Source organism: Alosa pseudoharengus, unplaced genomic scaffold (assembly GCF_046254945.1).
Source record: "Alosa pseudoharengus isolate Yale_2024_CS ecotype anadromous, Long Island Sound unplaced genomic scaffold, YU_APseudo_1.1 YU_APseudo_1.1_scf_19, whole genome shotgun sequence".
NCBI classification, from domain to species: Eukaryota; Metazoa; Chordata; class Actinopteri; order Clupeiformes; family Clupeidae; genus Alosa; species Alosa pseudoharengus.
In genome coordinates, this window is record NW_027468657.1 from 22,884,469 (window position 1) to 22,902,455 (window position 17,987).

The 17,987-nt window shown below is 43.6% G+C and overlaps 1 protein-coding gene and 1 pseudogene across 1 annotated transcript; both read right to left on the reverse strand.

The window, feature by feature from the left end:
• Positions 1–656: 656 nt before the first annotated feature.
• LOC143132484 (gap junction alpha-3 protein-like) lies at positions 657–5,003 on the reverse strand. The gene is made up of 2 exons (XM_076292039.1): positions 4,880–5,003; positions 657–1,796 (listed from the first exon to the last, which is right to left on the reverse strand). Exon 2 carries the CDS (start codon positions 1,770–1,772, stop codon positions 657–659), a length of 1,116 nt encoding a protein of 371 aa, XP_076148154.1. The 5' UTR covers positions 1,773–1,796; positions 4,880–5,003.
• A 2,101-nt stretch (positions 5,004–7,104) lies between these two features.
• On the reverse strand, positions 7,105–13,763 carry LOC143132894 (uncharacterized; annotated as a pseudogene).
• Positions 13,764–17,987: the final 4,224 nt, after the last annotated feature.

Below are 17,987 nucleotides of genomic sequence, written 5' to 3' on the forward strand. Positions count from 1 at the left end.
AAGCCAAGGTCACATAATATGTCACACACACACACACACACACACACACACACACACACACACACACACACACGCACACACAGTCCACAGCTGTAAGTAAATTATGTCAATGGCAGAGGTCGGTTTAATAAAATATTTTCCAATGCCCTAATACAGACTCGCTGAATTCCAGCTCTCTGGTTTCTTACTCCTTTCTCAGAGCAGGTTGTAATAAAACAACAAATCACAGAGAAAGAAACATAGGGCTGTTTAAGACATCAGGAATGAATCATACCCAGCATCTACACTGAAATATGGTTTCATATGATGATGTGTGGTATTATACAGTATCTACAACTGGGAACATAATATGAAGAGCATGCTGTTTAAAATGCCACAAAAATGTCAGGTTTAACTTGTGAAATAAAATATGAATGTATGTGAATGAACATCTGCTACTTAACAACATACATGTACCACATAGGAACCTCTTTTGTGTCACAAAGTAACAAACAAGTACAATATTATCATCATAAAAAAACAGAATACACAACAGGAATAAGATCACATTTGATCAAGCCACAAGAGACAGTCTTTTTGTCTCAAATAAGAGGTTGCAAATATAACACCAAAAAAAGCGAGTCAATTCATCCATTTCCCGCCCTCTGAAATGGGAGTCAGATCTTGAGGTCATCTATTCTGGTCTTGTGGGGTATGAGGCGGGGGGGTCGAGCAGACCTGCCATGGCGGGTGGAGGCGGGTGACCCCGGGACAGACCCCGAACCCTTTTTCGTTTTCGGGTCACATTCCTCGGGTTTGCTATTTCTCTCCATGGCGAGGTTGTCCTTGTTTTGCTTGTACGCCGCCTTACTGTTGTACTGCTGGAAGGAGGACTCCGACCCATTCATGGGCGAGAGGCTATACCCGGGGGCAGGGGGGTAAGGGGTAGGGTCCGGGTGGTAGTAACTATAATTGGGCACGAAGGGTACAGCAGTGTTCTCGCTCGGCGTCTTGCAGAGCGCCTCTGATGCCAGCTCCATCTGCTTGTAGCGGAGTCCCTGTTGGCACTTGGTGAAGCCCAGGTGGTACATCTCCACCAGGTTGAGCAGCAGCGAGAGACAGGCCACCGCCAGCATGAAGACGATGAAGATGGTCTTCTCCGTCGGGCGGGAGATGTAGCAGTTCACGCGGTTGGGGCACGGCGGCCGGTCGCACGTGTAGAGCGGCTTCAGCTCGAAGCCGTACAAGAGGTACTGTGCCACGATGAAGCCCACCTCGAAAAGGGTCTTGAAGATGATGTTGAAGACGTAGGTGCGGAGAATGTCGCCCTGCAGGCGGATGTGACCCTGCGCGTCTCGCACGGGTGCCTTTTTGACCTTGACGTTGGTGGTGGCGCCCGTGGCGATTAGCAGCTGCTTGTCGTCGGCGTGATGCTGGAGCGACTGGTGGTGCAGCAGCTCCTTGTCCTTGTTCTTATGCTTCTCCTCCATGCGCACCAGGTGCAGGATGTGGCCCAGGTAGATGAGCGTGGGCGTGGAAACGAAGATGATCTGCAGCACCCAGAAGCGGATGTGCGAGATGGGGAAGGTCTTGTCATAGCAGACGTTCTGGCAACCGGGCTGCTTGGTGTCGCAGGTGAAGCCCGACTGCTCGTCGCCCCACACCTTCTCGGCAGCGGCGCCTAGCACCAGGATGCGGAAGATGAAGAGGACGGTCAGCCAGACCTTGCCCACCACGGTGCTGTGCTCCTGAGCACTCTCCAGAAGCTTCCCCAGTAGGCTCCAGTCTCCCATTGCTGCAGATGCCCTGGTCTGGACCTAGAGGGGAAAGCACATTGTCAGACATTGAGTCACTTGGCCCCGGCCGTGACGCGACTGGCTGGGGCACCTGCACCATACGCCGGCGACCCGGGTTCGATTCCTGCCCCGTGGTCCTTTCCGGATCCCACCCCGACTCTCTCTCCCACTCGCTTCCTGTCATTCTTCACTGTCCTGTCATTAAAACGCATAAAAAGGCCAAAAAAATATACTTAAAAAAAAAGACATTGAGTCAATCCAGAGAGTGGTGCAGATTGAAACTAGCAAACAAGTCACACAAGGTGTGTGGTTTTACAGAGATGTGGAAAATGGAACTAATTCTATGGAGGCTTTGCTTATTTGCTTCAGTGTAAACTGTGAATTTGGAGTTGCTGATTATTGTTGTCACTGACTCATCCTCTCCATCCAAATGTTCATGCCAAAACCTGTGTTTGTTTCCATACCTACTTTCTGTGTGGTCAACTCTCGGGATCTATCACATTCATATTATCTTACTAAAGATTAGTTGAAAACAGTCTGGTTGGCTGACTGGAAGAACTACCCAAGGGGGAAAGTGAATCGTCCAATATTAAACATGAAAAATGACAATCCACAAGGCACTTCATCACCATCAACACTAAGCAAAACACTGTGTTGCTTCACAAAGAAGCATGCATGTTAAATGTACAAATAATGATGTTTCATAGTGTGTTTTCATGCCATAGCACATATAATACACTAAAGCCCTTTTAATTTGTTTTAAATAAAAACAGGGTTCCTACACCTTGATTAAGATCAAATTCAAGGACCTAATGTGTCGATAAATTTCAAGGGTGGGCATGGTTAAATCATGTTACCTCAACAGACCAAGGATACTTGTCTTGTCAGTTTTCTTTTATTTTTGGTCATATGACTTTTGATTTATGATTTTTTATGTTTGTTTTTTGCATAAAACTGAGCTGAAATAAACTCTTTACCATGAACCTGTTGGTTTATTCATCAATATGTTAAATTAAATATTTGGGCAACAAACACTACACGCGGGAAAACACGCAGAAATCACGCTGGCCGTGTAGTTCTAACCAACGTAAATAAGGCATATGTATAGGATATTGACAGAAGTGGTGGCGACATAATGGAAACATGTTAAAAAACAACGCAAGTTGTGTTGTTTTCAAGTTATTTTCCACACATTTTGTGTCCTTATCTGGACATTCGTTTTAAGAGTGTGGGAACCCTGTAAAAATGACAAAGTGATAATGAAGTTACAATGACAAGATAATACTGGTGTTGAATGAACTGTTTAGCAAGGTTGAATCCCTAATTCAAAAGGAAAGTTTGTGGCAGGATTCTGCAGGGAGGTCTGTGGGAAATATATTACCCATTATAATGATGTTAACAGTGGCTTCTCAACGCCTAGTTTGCCCCATCCATCAGGAACCTCGCTGCTGAGAGAGACAAGAGCAACCAAGCCTTTTCCGAAGGAGAACTGAAAGTTGGAAAGACAGACGGGTCCGTTCGCCGCTCAACAGAGTACATCTGTATCCATTGATTTGCTCTCTGCCTTTATCTTGTTGTCATGGAAGCGGCAATCAAAACAGAATCCAGACCCTGCGAGATGCTTGGAGTTCTGCAGAGGCGGAATATTCAGAGCAAGTGGTGCTCCCTGGTGTACAAGAAACCACTCGTCTGATGATTTAACTGAGGCAGAGTCTGATCATTCATTGGCTGGTGACATCTGCTGTAATTGTATTGGCTTGTTTTGAACATATTATTCATTTATATAATTGGAAACATTTGGTTAATGGGTTTGAGGTAGAAGTCCTTTGCATTCTAACTGTGACAGCATGTACTGCTTCACTAAATGCTCTAAGTTGGTGAGGTTCTCTGTGTTGCCACCACATTCAGGCCTAAGACAGCGTTAAAAGGGCACCATTTCTGGTTGTGCTGCCAAAACTAAAAGCTACAGAGGAAACCTTTGTGATCAGACAGATTCTCAGTGTTCTGCTCTTACTTGCACTCAGATGGCTTTAACAGCAGATTCCTCTTTGATGTGACACATCTCAAAACCTTCCCTCTCTCTCTTCCAAACTTAAAAGAAATTCACACAGCAAAAATTTTGTTCATAACTTTTAGTAATGTTTGTCTTAAAATGCTTTGAAAACCACTGTGCATTTCCTCATCTCCCCACTTTGGCAACATAAAAGTGTACTGTTGATGGAGAACTAGTCTTTTCTTCAGAAAGCATATTATATTAGACCACACAGATGTTAAGGGAAATCATTCATGCATTTGGCTCATGAAAAATAAGTATCTATTATGCTTTCAGTGTGTTTTCTTTCTCCTCTTAATGTTTTACTTTATATTAATTTATAGAATTTGTGCTGTACAAGAGAATACATTGCTTAAATACATTCATTGCAATGTTGATGACCATCACTTCACAAATCCTTTTAAAAAAATCTTAGTCATTCCATTGAAGTTAGCATGTGCAGGTGAACAGTGCAGAGCAGCGTCATTTATCATTTCACAAAAAAAAACAATTGCTGTGAATCCTCTCGATTACCTTTTTCCGTGAGCCATTTTGGAAAGCAAACTGGTGTGCAGTCACCCATGAACCCCCCCCCCCCACACACACACACACACATCCCCCAACTCTCAACTCTAAAACTCTGGATATGTCGGGCAGAGCTAAGACCAAACAATCCTTCAAAGTGAAAGCACTCCCCAGCGGCTGTCCAGATTTGATCTGTCTAATATCAAAGGAATCTTGTGCAGCTTATAGTAGATAAATTATGCATTTCCTGAACCATTTTATAGTGGCTGGGATGGCTTTTTTTTTTTAAACAAAATGTTTGTCAAAATAATTCTCATTTCCATTTTGAAGGATAACTTGACCCTTTACTTACACCCTGTTATTAATAGTCCAGTCAGATGCTGTTAAAATCACAATGGCTTTTTAAATACTATTTAAATACTCAAACTAATGTGTGATCCCACAGAGAAGAGTCCTCAGACAGTCTGTGTGTGTGTGTGTGTGCGTGTGTGTGTCTGCGTGTGTTTTGTGTGTAGCTCTCTCTCTCGAGGCAGCTAAGTGGACTCACCTCGTCAATGTACACATGTCCGGCGCTGGAGGGCCGTCCAGGAGGAAGCACCCATACGGATCAGTCCCAGAGGCCGCACTGCCGTCCTGCCCGCCGGGGGCTGCAGACGGATGCCCTTGAATGGCAATGACCGGTGGACTCTGGCCACTCTTGTCTTGTCAGACGGAAGAGAGGGGAAAAAAAAAAAAAACTCACCACCACCACCACCACCACTACTTCACTTCTAATTCAACACAAACAAATCCAGCCTAGTGTCCAGTGTCGGTCCAGGACCTGCGTTCGTGCTCCTTATAACTCTCTTCTTACGAGGAGCCTCGGTGTCTTTGGGAACAAAACTAGGGAGAGAGTCTCTTCTCTAGGCCACCCGAACACCACCAACGCCACCACTAGCCCCTTCCCCCCCCCCTCCCCTGCTGTGTCCACCCCTCCACCCAGGGTTAATTTTGGCACCAGGCACACTCCCTAATGTAAACTATCAACCTCAGGAGTCACTCGTTGGCTGTGAGTGACAGGTCGGTTGGCCAATGCCGGCTGGGCCCTAATGAACCCTGGGCAGAGTTAAATTTAGAGTTTAGGGTCTCTCCTATCAGGGGAAAGGGTGGCTTGGAAGCGCATCAACATTTGGGCCCTGAAGCAACCCGTGGCATTTGAAACAAAATTGCGAAACAAAATGGGCCCATTCATCAGTCATTATGGCTGACACCCAAGGACAGCAGAAAAGTGAGTCTCAAGTGAAAATCCACATGACATATTCAAACAAATGAATGGTGAAATTGAAATGATTCTGCATCTTTATTCACAAGTGAACAATAAATGATGTACCATATTTACAGTTTTAGTGAAAAACGGAGGTATGTGCTGTAGCATTAATAATGTTGTAAACAAGAAGAGGAAAGAGAGAGAAAACAAATCTAATAAGGAGAATGTTCTCTCCAACATCTTTACCACCTTTAAAACAAACAACGGTAAATAAATATCTCACCCTTGCTTTATTCAAGCAGGGTTTTGTGATTGTGTGGCTCACTTGGTGTTGCTTAAAGAGACCAACTTGATTACAAATACTCTGAGCAATGTTACAATGTCAACTACAAAAGCAGCACTTTTTTACAGCATGAAAAAAAAAATGAATTCCCGTTAAGTGAAGTGCCCCAAAAGTGAGGCATATACTTATGGTCATAGTGAGACACGTTACTGAAATGATAAAATGGGTGCTGCCATTGTAGCCTATGCTATTCATACGTTTAGCCCATGTGACCTACTGTAAAAACAACAGACCTTAGTCACGGGTCAACAGGTCGCGCTGGCTAGAATAAGACAGATGGATTAGCTAGCGATAACTTCTGACTTGTAAAGAGCAATAGGAACGATCAGAATTTCCCTTGTAGAATTTCCCAACACATGCTTGCCATTTACATCATTAAATAAGCAGAGTTCAATACTTTATACCATTCAAAATCTTTACATGGAATTTCTAAAGTCATCTAGCGATTAGTTCAAACTACATCCAAACATAATTTTTAACAAACTCAAGTTTTATGGATAATAAAATACACACTTGTGCTTTCATCCAGTTGTTTGGATGCCAAAAGCCCTGCTCTGCAGTTTTACTGTGCTGTGATGTACAAACTGTATATCTCCTCTCTCTTTCACTTGCATAACAGAGTGAATCACAATGACTCACAAACAAGCGGCAAAAAGTCAAATTCCCCTTTCTTGTTTCTGTGCCTTTGTTGTCAAAAAGTGCCAGTACTGTATCTTGACAGCAGTTTGTTTTTTATGGTGAAGAGCACGTTGGAATCTCACCCTGAAAATAATTTACTCAGTTTCCATCCCGCCTTTGATCCATTCTGTTGATCTGCAGTTCTTCCACAGTAATGCGTTTTGACATCTCAGCACTCTTGACAGGAGCCACATGAAAGTAATGGACATTTGCACCGTATTTTGGGACTCCTCACTCATTTTTTTAAGCTTCAAAACGGCTTTGACATTGAAACACAGCGAACGGTTCCTGCCACAGAAAACAACATCTTGCCCTTGTCAGTAAAATGAATGATGTCAATACTGTGGCTTGTAATCCAGAATGATTAGCAGTGACCAGTTAGAGTTTAGGGAGAGAGACATAGAGAGAAAGAGAAAGAGAGAGAAAGAGAGAGATAGAGAGCAGTAGAAAGAGAGAGGAAGTGAAAGAGTAAAAGAAGAAGAATGAGAGAGAGTGTCATTAAAGGCTAGCAGGCAGAACACCTCTCCTCCTTCTCTGGGGTTTTCCGACCCACGTTGAACTTGCCCATGAACGAGTGCTCTGATATCAGCTGATTGATCTCGTTCTGTCTGTAGGACGAGAGCTTCTGACTTATCCATGGCCCTCTGTCCTCCTTGTCAGATCCTTGGCAGAACCTCCCGCACGCCTGGCACACCAGGTACACCAGTTCCAAGATGTTGAGCAGGAGACACACTCCAGAGACAGCCAGCATAAAGACGGTGAAGATGGTCTTCTCTGTAGGCCGGGAGACGAAGCAGTCCACAGTGTTGGGACAAGGGTAGGAGTCACATTTGACCAGACGCACCATGGTGAAACCTGGGTAGATCACGTAGAAGATGTAGAGAAAAGCCACCTCGAAGATGATACGGAAGACAATGCTGATGGTATAGGTCCACCACAAGGCACCGACGATTTTGAACTTCTGGTTCTTGATCTGCTCCAGCTCCTTGGCGTTGCTCCCCCGGCCCGACATCCTCAGGATCCTCTTCTCGACGTGGCGACGGTGCGCCACGTGCATGGCGACCAGCAGGGCCGGCGTGGACACCAGGATGACCTGCAGACACCAGAGACGGATGTGGGAGATGGGGAAGAAGTGGTCGTAGCAGACGCTGTTGCAGCCGGGCTGCTGTGTGTTGCAGATGAACATGGCCTTCTCATCGCCCCACACGCTCTCGGCGGCCACCACCAGCACCAGGATGCGGAAGATGAAGATTACGGAGAGCCAAACGCGACCGATGCCCGTGGAGTGCCTGTTTACACCGCTTACCACGGCATAAAAGGTCCCCCAGTTCATTTTCGATTCCAGGTCTAGGACAAGGGAAACATGAGGGATGAGAGTTCAGGAACATATTCAGGAAAAGGACAGTTCAGGAAAAGTATATTTTCACTGACTGTGATGACAGTTGGTTACACAGTGAAATTTGTAGTAATAATTTTGCCTCAAGATACAATTCATCTAGCGCCAAGAATGTTTCAATTAAATTTAAATGAAAACCTTTCTTCCTCCAGTATGCCCAGAAATTCTATTTGTGGATGGACTATTTTAAGCATATTTTTTTTCTTCGAAACATGTTATTTTAACAAAAGCAGCAATCATTCAGAGTGATGAGTTGAGCTAGAAAGTTTGCAGAAAACTGCCACAACACCTAATATGAAGTTGAAATTGACAAGAGGTAAAAACAATTTGCTCTTAATTTTTTCTCATGTCAAGTACCCACAAGACATTACATTTCCACAAATGCTGCATCTACAATTTTTTTTAAAAAAGGTAAGAGGCTAAATTACCAGGCTACGCCAGAGTTGTAAGCCGCTCTCACAGCATCAAGTGCTGTCCCACCGACCGTGGGGTTTAGTGAGGACATTGAGGCAGGTCAAGTTGCAAACCCAGGCAAGAGCTGCCCAGACGCCCAACATCTGTTTAAGAGCATGGGCGATGGCTTACAGCCACGCGCAGTCACCTGACGAGGTCCGCCAAGGCCAATGGCCGCCAGTCGTCGAACCCACGTGACATTGTACCCCATCTCATATATTACGGCAAATCAGACGCCTACCAGACACTAACCACATCTCAATCACCTGTTAACCACAGCTTGATGCTCTGAGCTTTGAAATACTCCTCTGCTTGTGTCCCTCTAAGTACTTGAAAACTGAGGGACTGTTTATTTGATCATTTTGAATCAGTCAAGGATAAAGCATAATTTATTTTAGTATTTTTTTGGCTCAAGTTTTAAAATGAGCTACATTCATCTTGTGAATTTCTATTAGATGATTGAGGAAACTAATGTAATGGAAGCATTGTAACTGAAGGGAAAATAAAAAAAATAACTAAGTGGAGAAAGCAGCCATATTACCTTCGGTTGAGGTGGTACACACACAGGTCCAGAAAATGGGTAGATAAGCTTAGCTAAATGACTGGCTGGCTCGACTGAAAACACCATGCCTCTGAAAAATGCTAATGACTGTCATGACACTGGCCACTACCCTGCACCGTAGAAGTCATATGCTCTTTTGCATACAATGGAGGCCTTCACAGACCCCAACAAGACTCTTTAGAATTCAGATCAAACGCCTCGACTTCCGCCTACCCTTCGTAGAAGAAAGAATCTGTGTGGTCACAAAAGGCCTTGAGCAACATTATTTATCGTGCTTGGCAGGGCATGGCCTAGAACCTGATGGGTGATTCTGACCCAAACCACAGTTTACTCCAACATGAACTGCTTACATGTTGTGAGTAGCTGTTTTGGTGATTCACATACTATTAAACAAATATGTATTTTATTTATATGAACTGCTTACATGCCTTGAGTAGCTGTTTTGGTGATTCACATACTAAACACATATGTATTTTATTTATATGCACTCTTATGTCTTCAGTTCATACACTCATATTCAGTGTTATCTGACTGCACAAGTTCTGGTCATTTCATCAACAGAAGAATGTCATTGAAATCTAGGATGGCCACAATGAGCCACTTAATTAACTGTTGCAATTAGCTAAGTTGCTAATAAATTCATTTTGTATTCTGTGATCACAAAATTCCAATAGGCCTACTGGAGGTCTTGGATTGGGAGGAAACATCAGTTCATTTCATTGGACAATAGGCAGACTCCTGGAACAAACTCAGTTTTATTGTGATCAAAAGGATTTTCACTCTCACACACAGGGTATAGTCAAGTCAACAAAATAATTCACAATATTGAAAAACAAAAGAAACATGCAATGAATCTACTCTGGAATATATTTTCACAAAATACAAAAGACCAGCACAAAAATACAGCCAGCTCAAGGGCATTTACACAGCAGAGAATTCAACCGGCATGGACCATACAAAACAGCCTGCAAATTCAGTGAGTTACTGATGCTGCGACAGCACTGACACATACAGTATACTGTAGCACCAAGCTGCGTTGTGTGAGCACCCCTCCAGCATTAACATTCAGCATCACCCTCCCAGCATTCAGATTCTACGCAGAAGCACAAATCAGCCTTCACTCTGTGATGGCAAATAGATTCTTGTCTGTTAACCCCCCCCGCCCATAACAGGGACTGGGTTTCCACTGCCGTTAGCACAAGCTGGCCCTCACGGGCTTCAAACGGTCAGTTTATTCAACTGCTGGTTCACGATAAACGCCACCGTACAGAAAGCGGGGCACGGGGCAAAGCACACAAAGATTTACAGTGCGAGAGGCAACATAGGGAACCACACGGCTCAGCACAAAGACGCCGCTTGTCTTCAGTAATTCCAGATATTTCTCAATCAGCGAGGGAGATTTCTTTGTTGCAATGGCCCGAATCGGCACGCAATCATTCAATGAACGGGGGGAGGTTCGCCCTTATCAACTTGCATAACCTTTTGTCACAGAACATACAATTGCACAATGTCTACTTTAAAATGGATAAAATGCCAGCTGTATTAAAAGAAGATTGTAAGTTACAGATCTTGAACTTGGGTTAATGACTGGTCAGGTTTTTTTTGCAAAGAAAAGCTCATCACTTGTTTTATACAGACATGTGCATTTTATGCTGCATTCCAGACAACTCGGAAGGCACATATTTCCTAGTTGGAATCTCACAATTTCATTCCAGACAAGAATTCTGACCTCCTACTGGGAAAAGGTACAATGGAACAGCACTTGAAGTCAGAGTTTCCACTTCTGAACTCGGGGTAAGTCGATCTACCCCAACTTCAAGGTTGGAATTGAAGTCCGACCTCCGACATCCAAGTTGTCTGGAATGCAGCATAAGACTGATGTTTGTGTATTCACAGTAGTTTCTCCCCAGATTTCCTCCACTACCCTCAAATATGTGAGAAGAAGCCTAGGCCCACAGACTATGGTGTGCACAGATACAGCTGTTCACAGGGTCTATTATTTAGATCCTGTATGCTCATCCAATGATGCTAGAGCCTCAATACTTAAAAATGACTCAATTTAAGATTGGCTGAATAGCAGCCTGAGCTTTGAATTTCACAATGTTTTTTCCAAGGGTTATAGCCTACTACAAAGTGAGATTAATGATTGGGGTCAAAAGCCAGAGGTGAATTTAAATATGCAAAAGTCAGCATTCATGATGAATATGTTTTCTTTCATCTTATAAATTTGAACATTTTTGTGCAAATATTTGTAGTTGTTCAATATAAACCAGAAACAAAAATGGGCAACAAAGCAATTGCCAAGAATGTCTGTCTCCGTTTGCCAAATTTGAATGCACCTCTGGATTTAGGCTCAGCGTACTACTAATCTAGTTTGACGCTTTAGGACACCTTCACAGTTAGTGGTGCTCATGCTCAGCCCTTCATGTTAGTGAATTACAATCACAGCCAGTGATTGTAGGAAACATGGACAGCACAGGGTTATGCATTTTGAAGAAATGGGACAAGGCTGAATTGGTCGGCCACCATGAGGTGACATTAGTAGTATTAAATATGACAAAGGAGAGTGGAAAGAAGAAAGTGGAGTGTCACTTCTTGTTGTGGACATAGCAGGTCATGAGGTATTTCTCCCACGCCAATGCCTCTTTCCTTGACCGCTCCTGAGCAAGACCTGAAAACAGAACACAGCGAAGACCATTTTTAATCCTTTTTAAAGTGAACACATTGCCCTCTAGTGGTTTGCATGTCATACTACATGAAAGAGCACTCACTTCTCTTCAGGCCAGTGTTTTTTAACTGACTATGATTAGCGTGTCCATTCTGAGCCAGTCTCAAAGACAGTGAAGCTCCTCTTCTGCAAGGGGCACACAAAATACCTTATCATAATCAAGGTTTTGATTTTGACCCAATAAGATCAATGGTATCCCAAAACACAGACGTAGGATGCTCCGCTATTTTTTCAACATTATGAAAACAGAGTGCAGGTACACGCACGCACACACAAATACTGACCTCATAGCTCCAATCTTGCCCCTCTCCATGAACAGTTCCACTGTGACTCTAGGGTCCTGAGGAAAGATTCTGGCATAGAGAGTCCTGTTGCTCACCTTGTCCTTGAACCAGCTCACTGCCTGATCCGTCCACCCCTCCCCATCTAATGGCCTCACCTACAGAGATATGCAACACATTAACACTCTACTACGTACTGGTGTGTCATTATAATTTATTGCTATACTACTGATAGGCAAGAACTACTACTACTTACATTTGTCAGAGCCACCTGTAAAGCCTGTGCAGGATAGGCTGCCACCTCTTTGCTCAATTCCCTGAGGTCCTTCAGAGAGAGGCAAGCTGAATCTCCGAAATCGACTCTCTGCACCTCTACCTCAATGTTCTTGATGCTTCCATAACCAGTCGAAGAATGAAAGGCATCTGTACAAAAGGCCAAAATGGATATTAAACTTGGTAGAGCATATTTGGTGAAGATTTCACACAAAACATTAAATCAAGCAATATCAAATAACAGTATTGTCTTTGAACTGAATTGTACAGGGACTCTGCCATGTCAAAATTATTTTATGATTTGCATAATTACCTCCATTCACCCCACATATCTTGGCCACCTGGACCCGGCCCCACTGCTGTTGCTGGGGAAACCAACCAATGGCGTAGCTTCCGATGTCAGGAACCCTGTCCATCTGGGCAAGGCAGGTGTTGCACTTGTTAAAGCTGCAATGCAAACCCAGGGGAAAAAAAGGTGATATACGGTTAATGCAGGTAGCAGAGTGGTCTAAAACAAATATGGGCAAATGGATGGCAATATGGAAAATGTGAGATAAGTGACAGTAATCAACTGACCTAAAACATTAATGGCTATATTCAGAATAAACTAAATTAAAATGGGAAACATTGGACACGAGTTTAGAAAGAACATTTTAGACTGACATACAGAATGAGTGGGAACATACTCCAAGTGGGCGGAGAGCTCCATTAGCTTGGAGTCCTGGTGCTGGATGTAGAAGTGGCCTGGGTCCACTACATGCGTCACCACCACGGCCATCTCCTCGAACTTGCGAATCTGAAATGGAGGTATTGCCACAGAAGAAACTGTGGCACTCCCCAACCCCCCCCCTGTGTCAGTACAACCTCCGACGTTCTTCTCTCCTTCACCGTGATGGGATGCTGGGGGCATCTCTGGGTCAGGGCTGCGCCCAAGGCTCGTGACCTGCTGAGGGAAAAAAGGCCCACAGATGCTCTGAGCCTCTGACAGAGCATGACTCACCCCTGTGCAGATGTCGCTGAGGTCCCACAGCTCATTGCGGGTGGCTATGATGCAACTGTAGATCAATGTACCGTTACTTGCACATTTCACTTTGAAGACGGGCCCACTGATGTCTAGTGAGCCAGCACCTTGTTCTGTCTTCGGAGGGCTTGTCGGTGCCACCTCGGCCTTTGGATCTGCCGCTGAGCCTGTGTTCGTCTGGCCAGAGGCCACTTTCATCAGGTACGTCTGGGTGTCGGCTCTTTCATTGATGCCAAGTTCACGTCTGATGAAGGTCAACAGTGTGATGAACTGAGCTTTACAGTTGGTCTTCAGAAAGGCCATGAGCTGTGAGGAGGTTTGCTTTTGGTACTGAACCTCAAAGTGGATGTCCAATCCCACATCGATGAGGTGTGTGGGAAAGTTCTGGATAAGGTTGGGGTAACTCTCCTTGGCTGTCTGCTTCACACGCACATACTTTGAAGCCAACATTTGGGTTAACTGGACAGGCTGAAGCTTGCGTTCAATAATTTTGACAGTTTCGGACATTACCTCTTTTCTTGCGTTAGGAGACATCATCATCTCTGACTTCTGTAGCGTGACGAATTACAATCTGATCTGTGGGAACGGAGAGAACACCAGTGGGGTAGTGGTTTTAGTTAGTGCACTTTTTGTAAATCAAAGAGACGTCAGCTGGACTCTTACACATGCTATATCAGAGATCTTGGAGTGTAAAAGCTGGTCTTCTGGTCTTCTGTTAATCAGGTGTAGGCTACACCTATGTATATTTGTGAGGAGTGCAGTAGTGTAAATTCTGGGGTAGGAAACTGTTGGTGTGCCAGGTTGTTTGAATGTATTCACATTTAAACTTGCATCTTAAACTAGCTCTTGTAGTCCATCATCGCAAGGATTTAAAACTCGAGATGCATCCCTCTGCCTAGCAACACAGCACGTTAGCACGCTTGCTTGTTTTCTTTCTGAGCCGTTTTACAGGTTTCACGATGTGGGCAACTTCCTTAACATTTACCTAATTACCTTAGCGTATATAAACAATCATCGTTTACGTTAACTCAGGATAGAAACGTTAACCAGAGCAGTTGCAGAGATCACCGATGGACCAGCTGACTGTCCTGGCAAATGAACACGTGTTGAGGGGTAACGTAAACTAGCTGGATTACCACTAGCATATTGATTTAGCTTTAACATTTAACATAACGTCAGAACAGGTGTGTTAGCTAGCTCAATCTTAGTTTAACTTGCCAACTCACATGACAAACTATGAGAAATAAGCATGAAAGTATAACTTACACACTAGGAAGGCTTTTTGCACACTTCTTTTGTCGGGCAGGTGTGTAGGACATGACCAAAGGTCGCAGATCAAGAAACTTAGAAAGGGTCCTGCACACTGACCATTCCGCAAGCAATTATTTTTTATTAGAAACTACTACGTTTCGGTCTTATCAGGTAGCACTAGCTGATGAAATATGAAGGTCTAAGACCGAAACGTTGGAATTTCTAATAAAAAAAAAATTGCTTGCGGAATGGTCAGTGTGCGAGACTCTTTCTAAGTTAACTTACACACTTAATCTATTTGTTTACGCCTTGAAAACTGTTATTCGTTCAGACAAAGTTAACGCTATGAGGGTTTAACAATTCATAAACGTCAGCTGTTCGCTTATTTGCTGGAAAATCCATAGAACATACCCTGCAACGCTTACACACCCTCGAACTACTAACCAGCAAGATTTGACCGACGCCGTGTCTGATCGAGCCGTTCTTCTTTGGCGGCGGAGGTGGTTTGGTTTGCAGACAACGAATGGAATGAGCTAAGACAATTTATTCGTTTTGTATGGCGGTTGGAACGCAGCGATTATGTTGCAGTTACTGATACTGAGTTGTGTTAGTTCAGAGCCCGTCTGGTTCGTTGCCGTTTGTCTTCTCCAATCAGTCAAATACTTCCGCTGGGCTCTGTGGTGATGGTTGATCATGGAAGATTTAGCTAACGTTAACATTTTGTGATAGCCTTTTCCATTTGGTGACAAGTTCAAGCAGTTGTTTTTATACGCAGGCTATGCTAGAGTTAGCTTTCTTCTTTCAGGGCGTAGGTAGGCTACATGTTTCTGATCTCAAAATTAATTCCGTGTTGGCAAATGCAGAACTGCAAGTTGGACTTCGTAATTCTGCACGTGGTCATGGCCAAAGATTTTTCGAGTGTTCCGCTTGCATTGATTGTAGGCTGGCAGGCTACTGAAACGCGGGCGCGGCCCACGAGGCGAAGGCCGGTCTTCTTCTATAAGGTTTATTGGCAGTTTGCATACTTAGTGCACTACCGCCATGAAGGGGGGTCTGGATTGTTCCGACACTCCATTATTCCGACCAGTCACTATCCGACAAATGGTTCGACATGGGTCTGACAACCAGATCCGATGTCCAAATGGTCCGACCATACACTGGTCTCTGTCACTCATTTTGGCTGTCTCTTGTGATTTGTTTTTCTGGAATTCTAGTCCACTAATGCTACCACACATGCTAATCTAGGATGACAGATGCGTAACATTAACATGACACAATAAGAAATGTTATATATGTTGTGTGTATATTAGGGGTGTAACGGTTCATGTATTCGTATTGAACCGAAACGGTACGGGCGTCACGGTTCGGTGCATGAATTTACACGGAGAATACACGGTATAAAAATACATAAAACTCGTGTGCGCATTAATTAATGTCATGCGCAATTACTGTTAGCAGCTAAGTAGCGAGAGTTCTTTAGCGACACCTAACGGCTAATCTGTAGCCTCGCCTTAGCTCTGAAGCTCTGATTGGCGCCTATGTTTTTTTTGTCAGGTCGTAGGTCGAGTCCGTCAGTCATTAGCAGCACTAAGGTTAGACCCACAAGAGGATCCGCTTGTCTCTTTAAAGTTAGAGGATCCGCTGGTCTCTTTAATATCGCAAGTTTGAGAACTTCAGTTAGAAGGAACGTTAGTACAGGCGAAAGAGTGCTGGATAAGATGAAACTGTGTGTCGGCGTTGTTCAGCAGTTGTTGGGTATGTGAGTGGAAAAAATGCTACACATATTCGAAGCCATCACCCAGATGATGTAGGCTACCAATCACTGAAACGAGGGGAAAAAACTTCCCCTGCGCATCAGCAGCCTTTGGATACACATACAAATAGGGCCAAAAACTATGGCTTAAATTAAATGATTTCGTAATGACAGAAAGCTATGTAAATCGCGTGGTAATTACCTTTATGTTGGGGTAACTTGTAACTTCTCACATGAGGAGCTGGTAGTGTTAAGTGCATAGACAGTAAAATAAAGTGACAACGCTAACCAGGCTAATAAACAAACCATGCTATGGTGAGTTAACGTCAAAGGGCAGTCACGTGACTTCTAGTTGTAGTCTGTTTATGAAATGAAAGGAGCAATTTCGTTTTTTTAAAAAAGGCAAAATAGTGTGATATTTTTACAGTTAGTAGGCTAGATTATTACTTTACACACAATAAAAAAAAATATTGAGGCAAATTGTAGACCCTTCCATATACAACTAAACACAGATATTGAAGGTCTTGCTTAAGTGGATTTTAAAAAATAAGTATGTAATTTGCACTTTCAGAAATAAGAGATGCTGTAGGCCTATTTTCAGTTTTTAGCTGATTGTCTTATTTTGTTTACAAGTTACAGATGGAGTCTGGGTACTTATTGTACTGTTTAGCCTACATCTTACACACTTCAGGCTGTTGCAGATAGCTCAGGGAAGAGACTGTATGACACTAGGTGGTACAGCCTGAGACATGTACAAAAAAAAATGCTTTTTGCATTTTTGTTTTGCTTTTCCCTCCATTGTACCGAACTCGTACCGAACCGTGATGTCCGAACCGAGGTATGAACCGAACCGTGACTTCTGTGTACCGTTACACCCCTAGTGTATATATAAGCACGTTTCCAGCATAATTCGAAATATTGTTGACGTTCGCCCGTGCCTTCAAAAATCCTGCTAAATGGTGCTCTAGGCCTACTAGAGACCTACCACCACCCTTGCAGTCAACATAGAATTTTGGGCGTCTGACAGAAACTGATCAATCTGTCCAATAATTAATGTCGATTTGACACTCTTTTGCTGTCCGGGCTTGCAAATCATTCATTTAGAAAACTTAGGTTGTGCTATTTTATTGTGATCACAGCACAACCTTACTATGTTATCATTACCATACCATTATTATCGCAATTAATAAGTCATCATAATCATCATTGTCAGCATGGCTTACACATACAGCTCTATCAGAGTTCTTGTTATCGTGTAACCTCATCAACTAGGCTACACTCTCCACCACCTGCTCTGCTATGCTACTTGCAATATTGTACATTTTTGAAGCTTCTACATTGGTGTTATTATTTGCACAATTGGCACTACTAGCATCCGCCACAGTGTCAACGTGTAGGCTACTTTGATTAACCATATGCTCACAGAATCCTGGCTCTGAGCCAAAATGGGATGGGCCCTGACAAGCTGTTATTGGGTTGGATATCGGTATAGCAATATCAAAAATGTTTAGCCAGAGGAACTCAATTCTCTAATGCACCTATCCTTGACCTGCTTCTAATGCTTCATTGCTGCAATGGCTCTCTTTCCACTTTAAATGGTGTGCTTACGCCACCTGATAACACCATCATTCAGAATTGCTGTTTGGCCTTTCTGAACATTTTCAACACTA

Bases quoted from the DNA above. Each gene is read 5' to 3' on its own strand.
- LOC143132484 (XM_076292039.1), bottom strand. From the start codon at position 1,772: ATGGGAGACTGGAGCCTACTGGGGAAGCTTCTGGAGAGTGCTCAGGAG.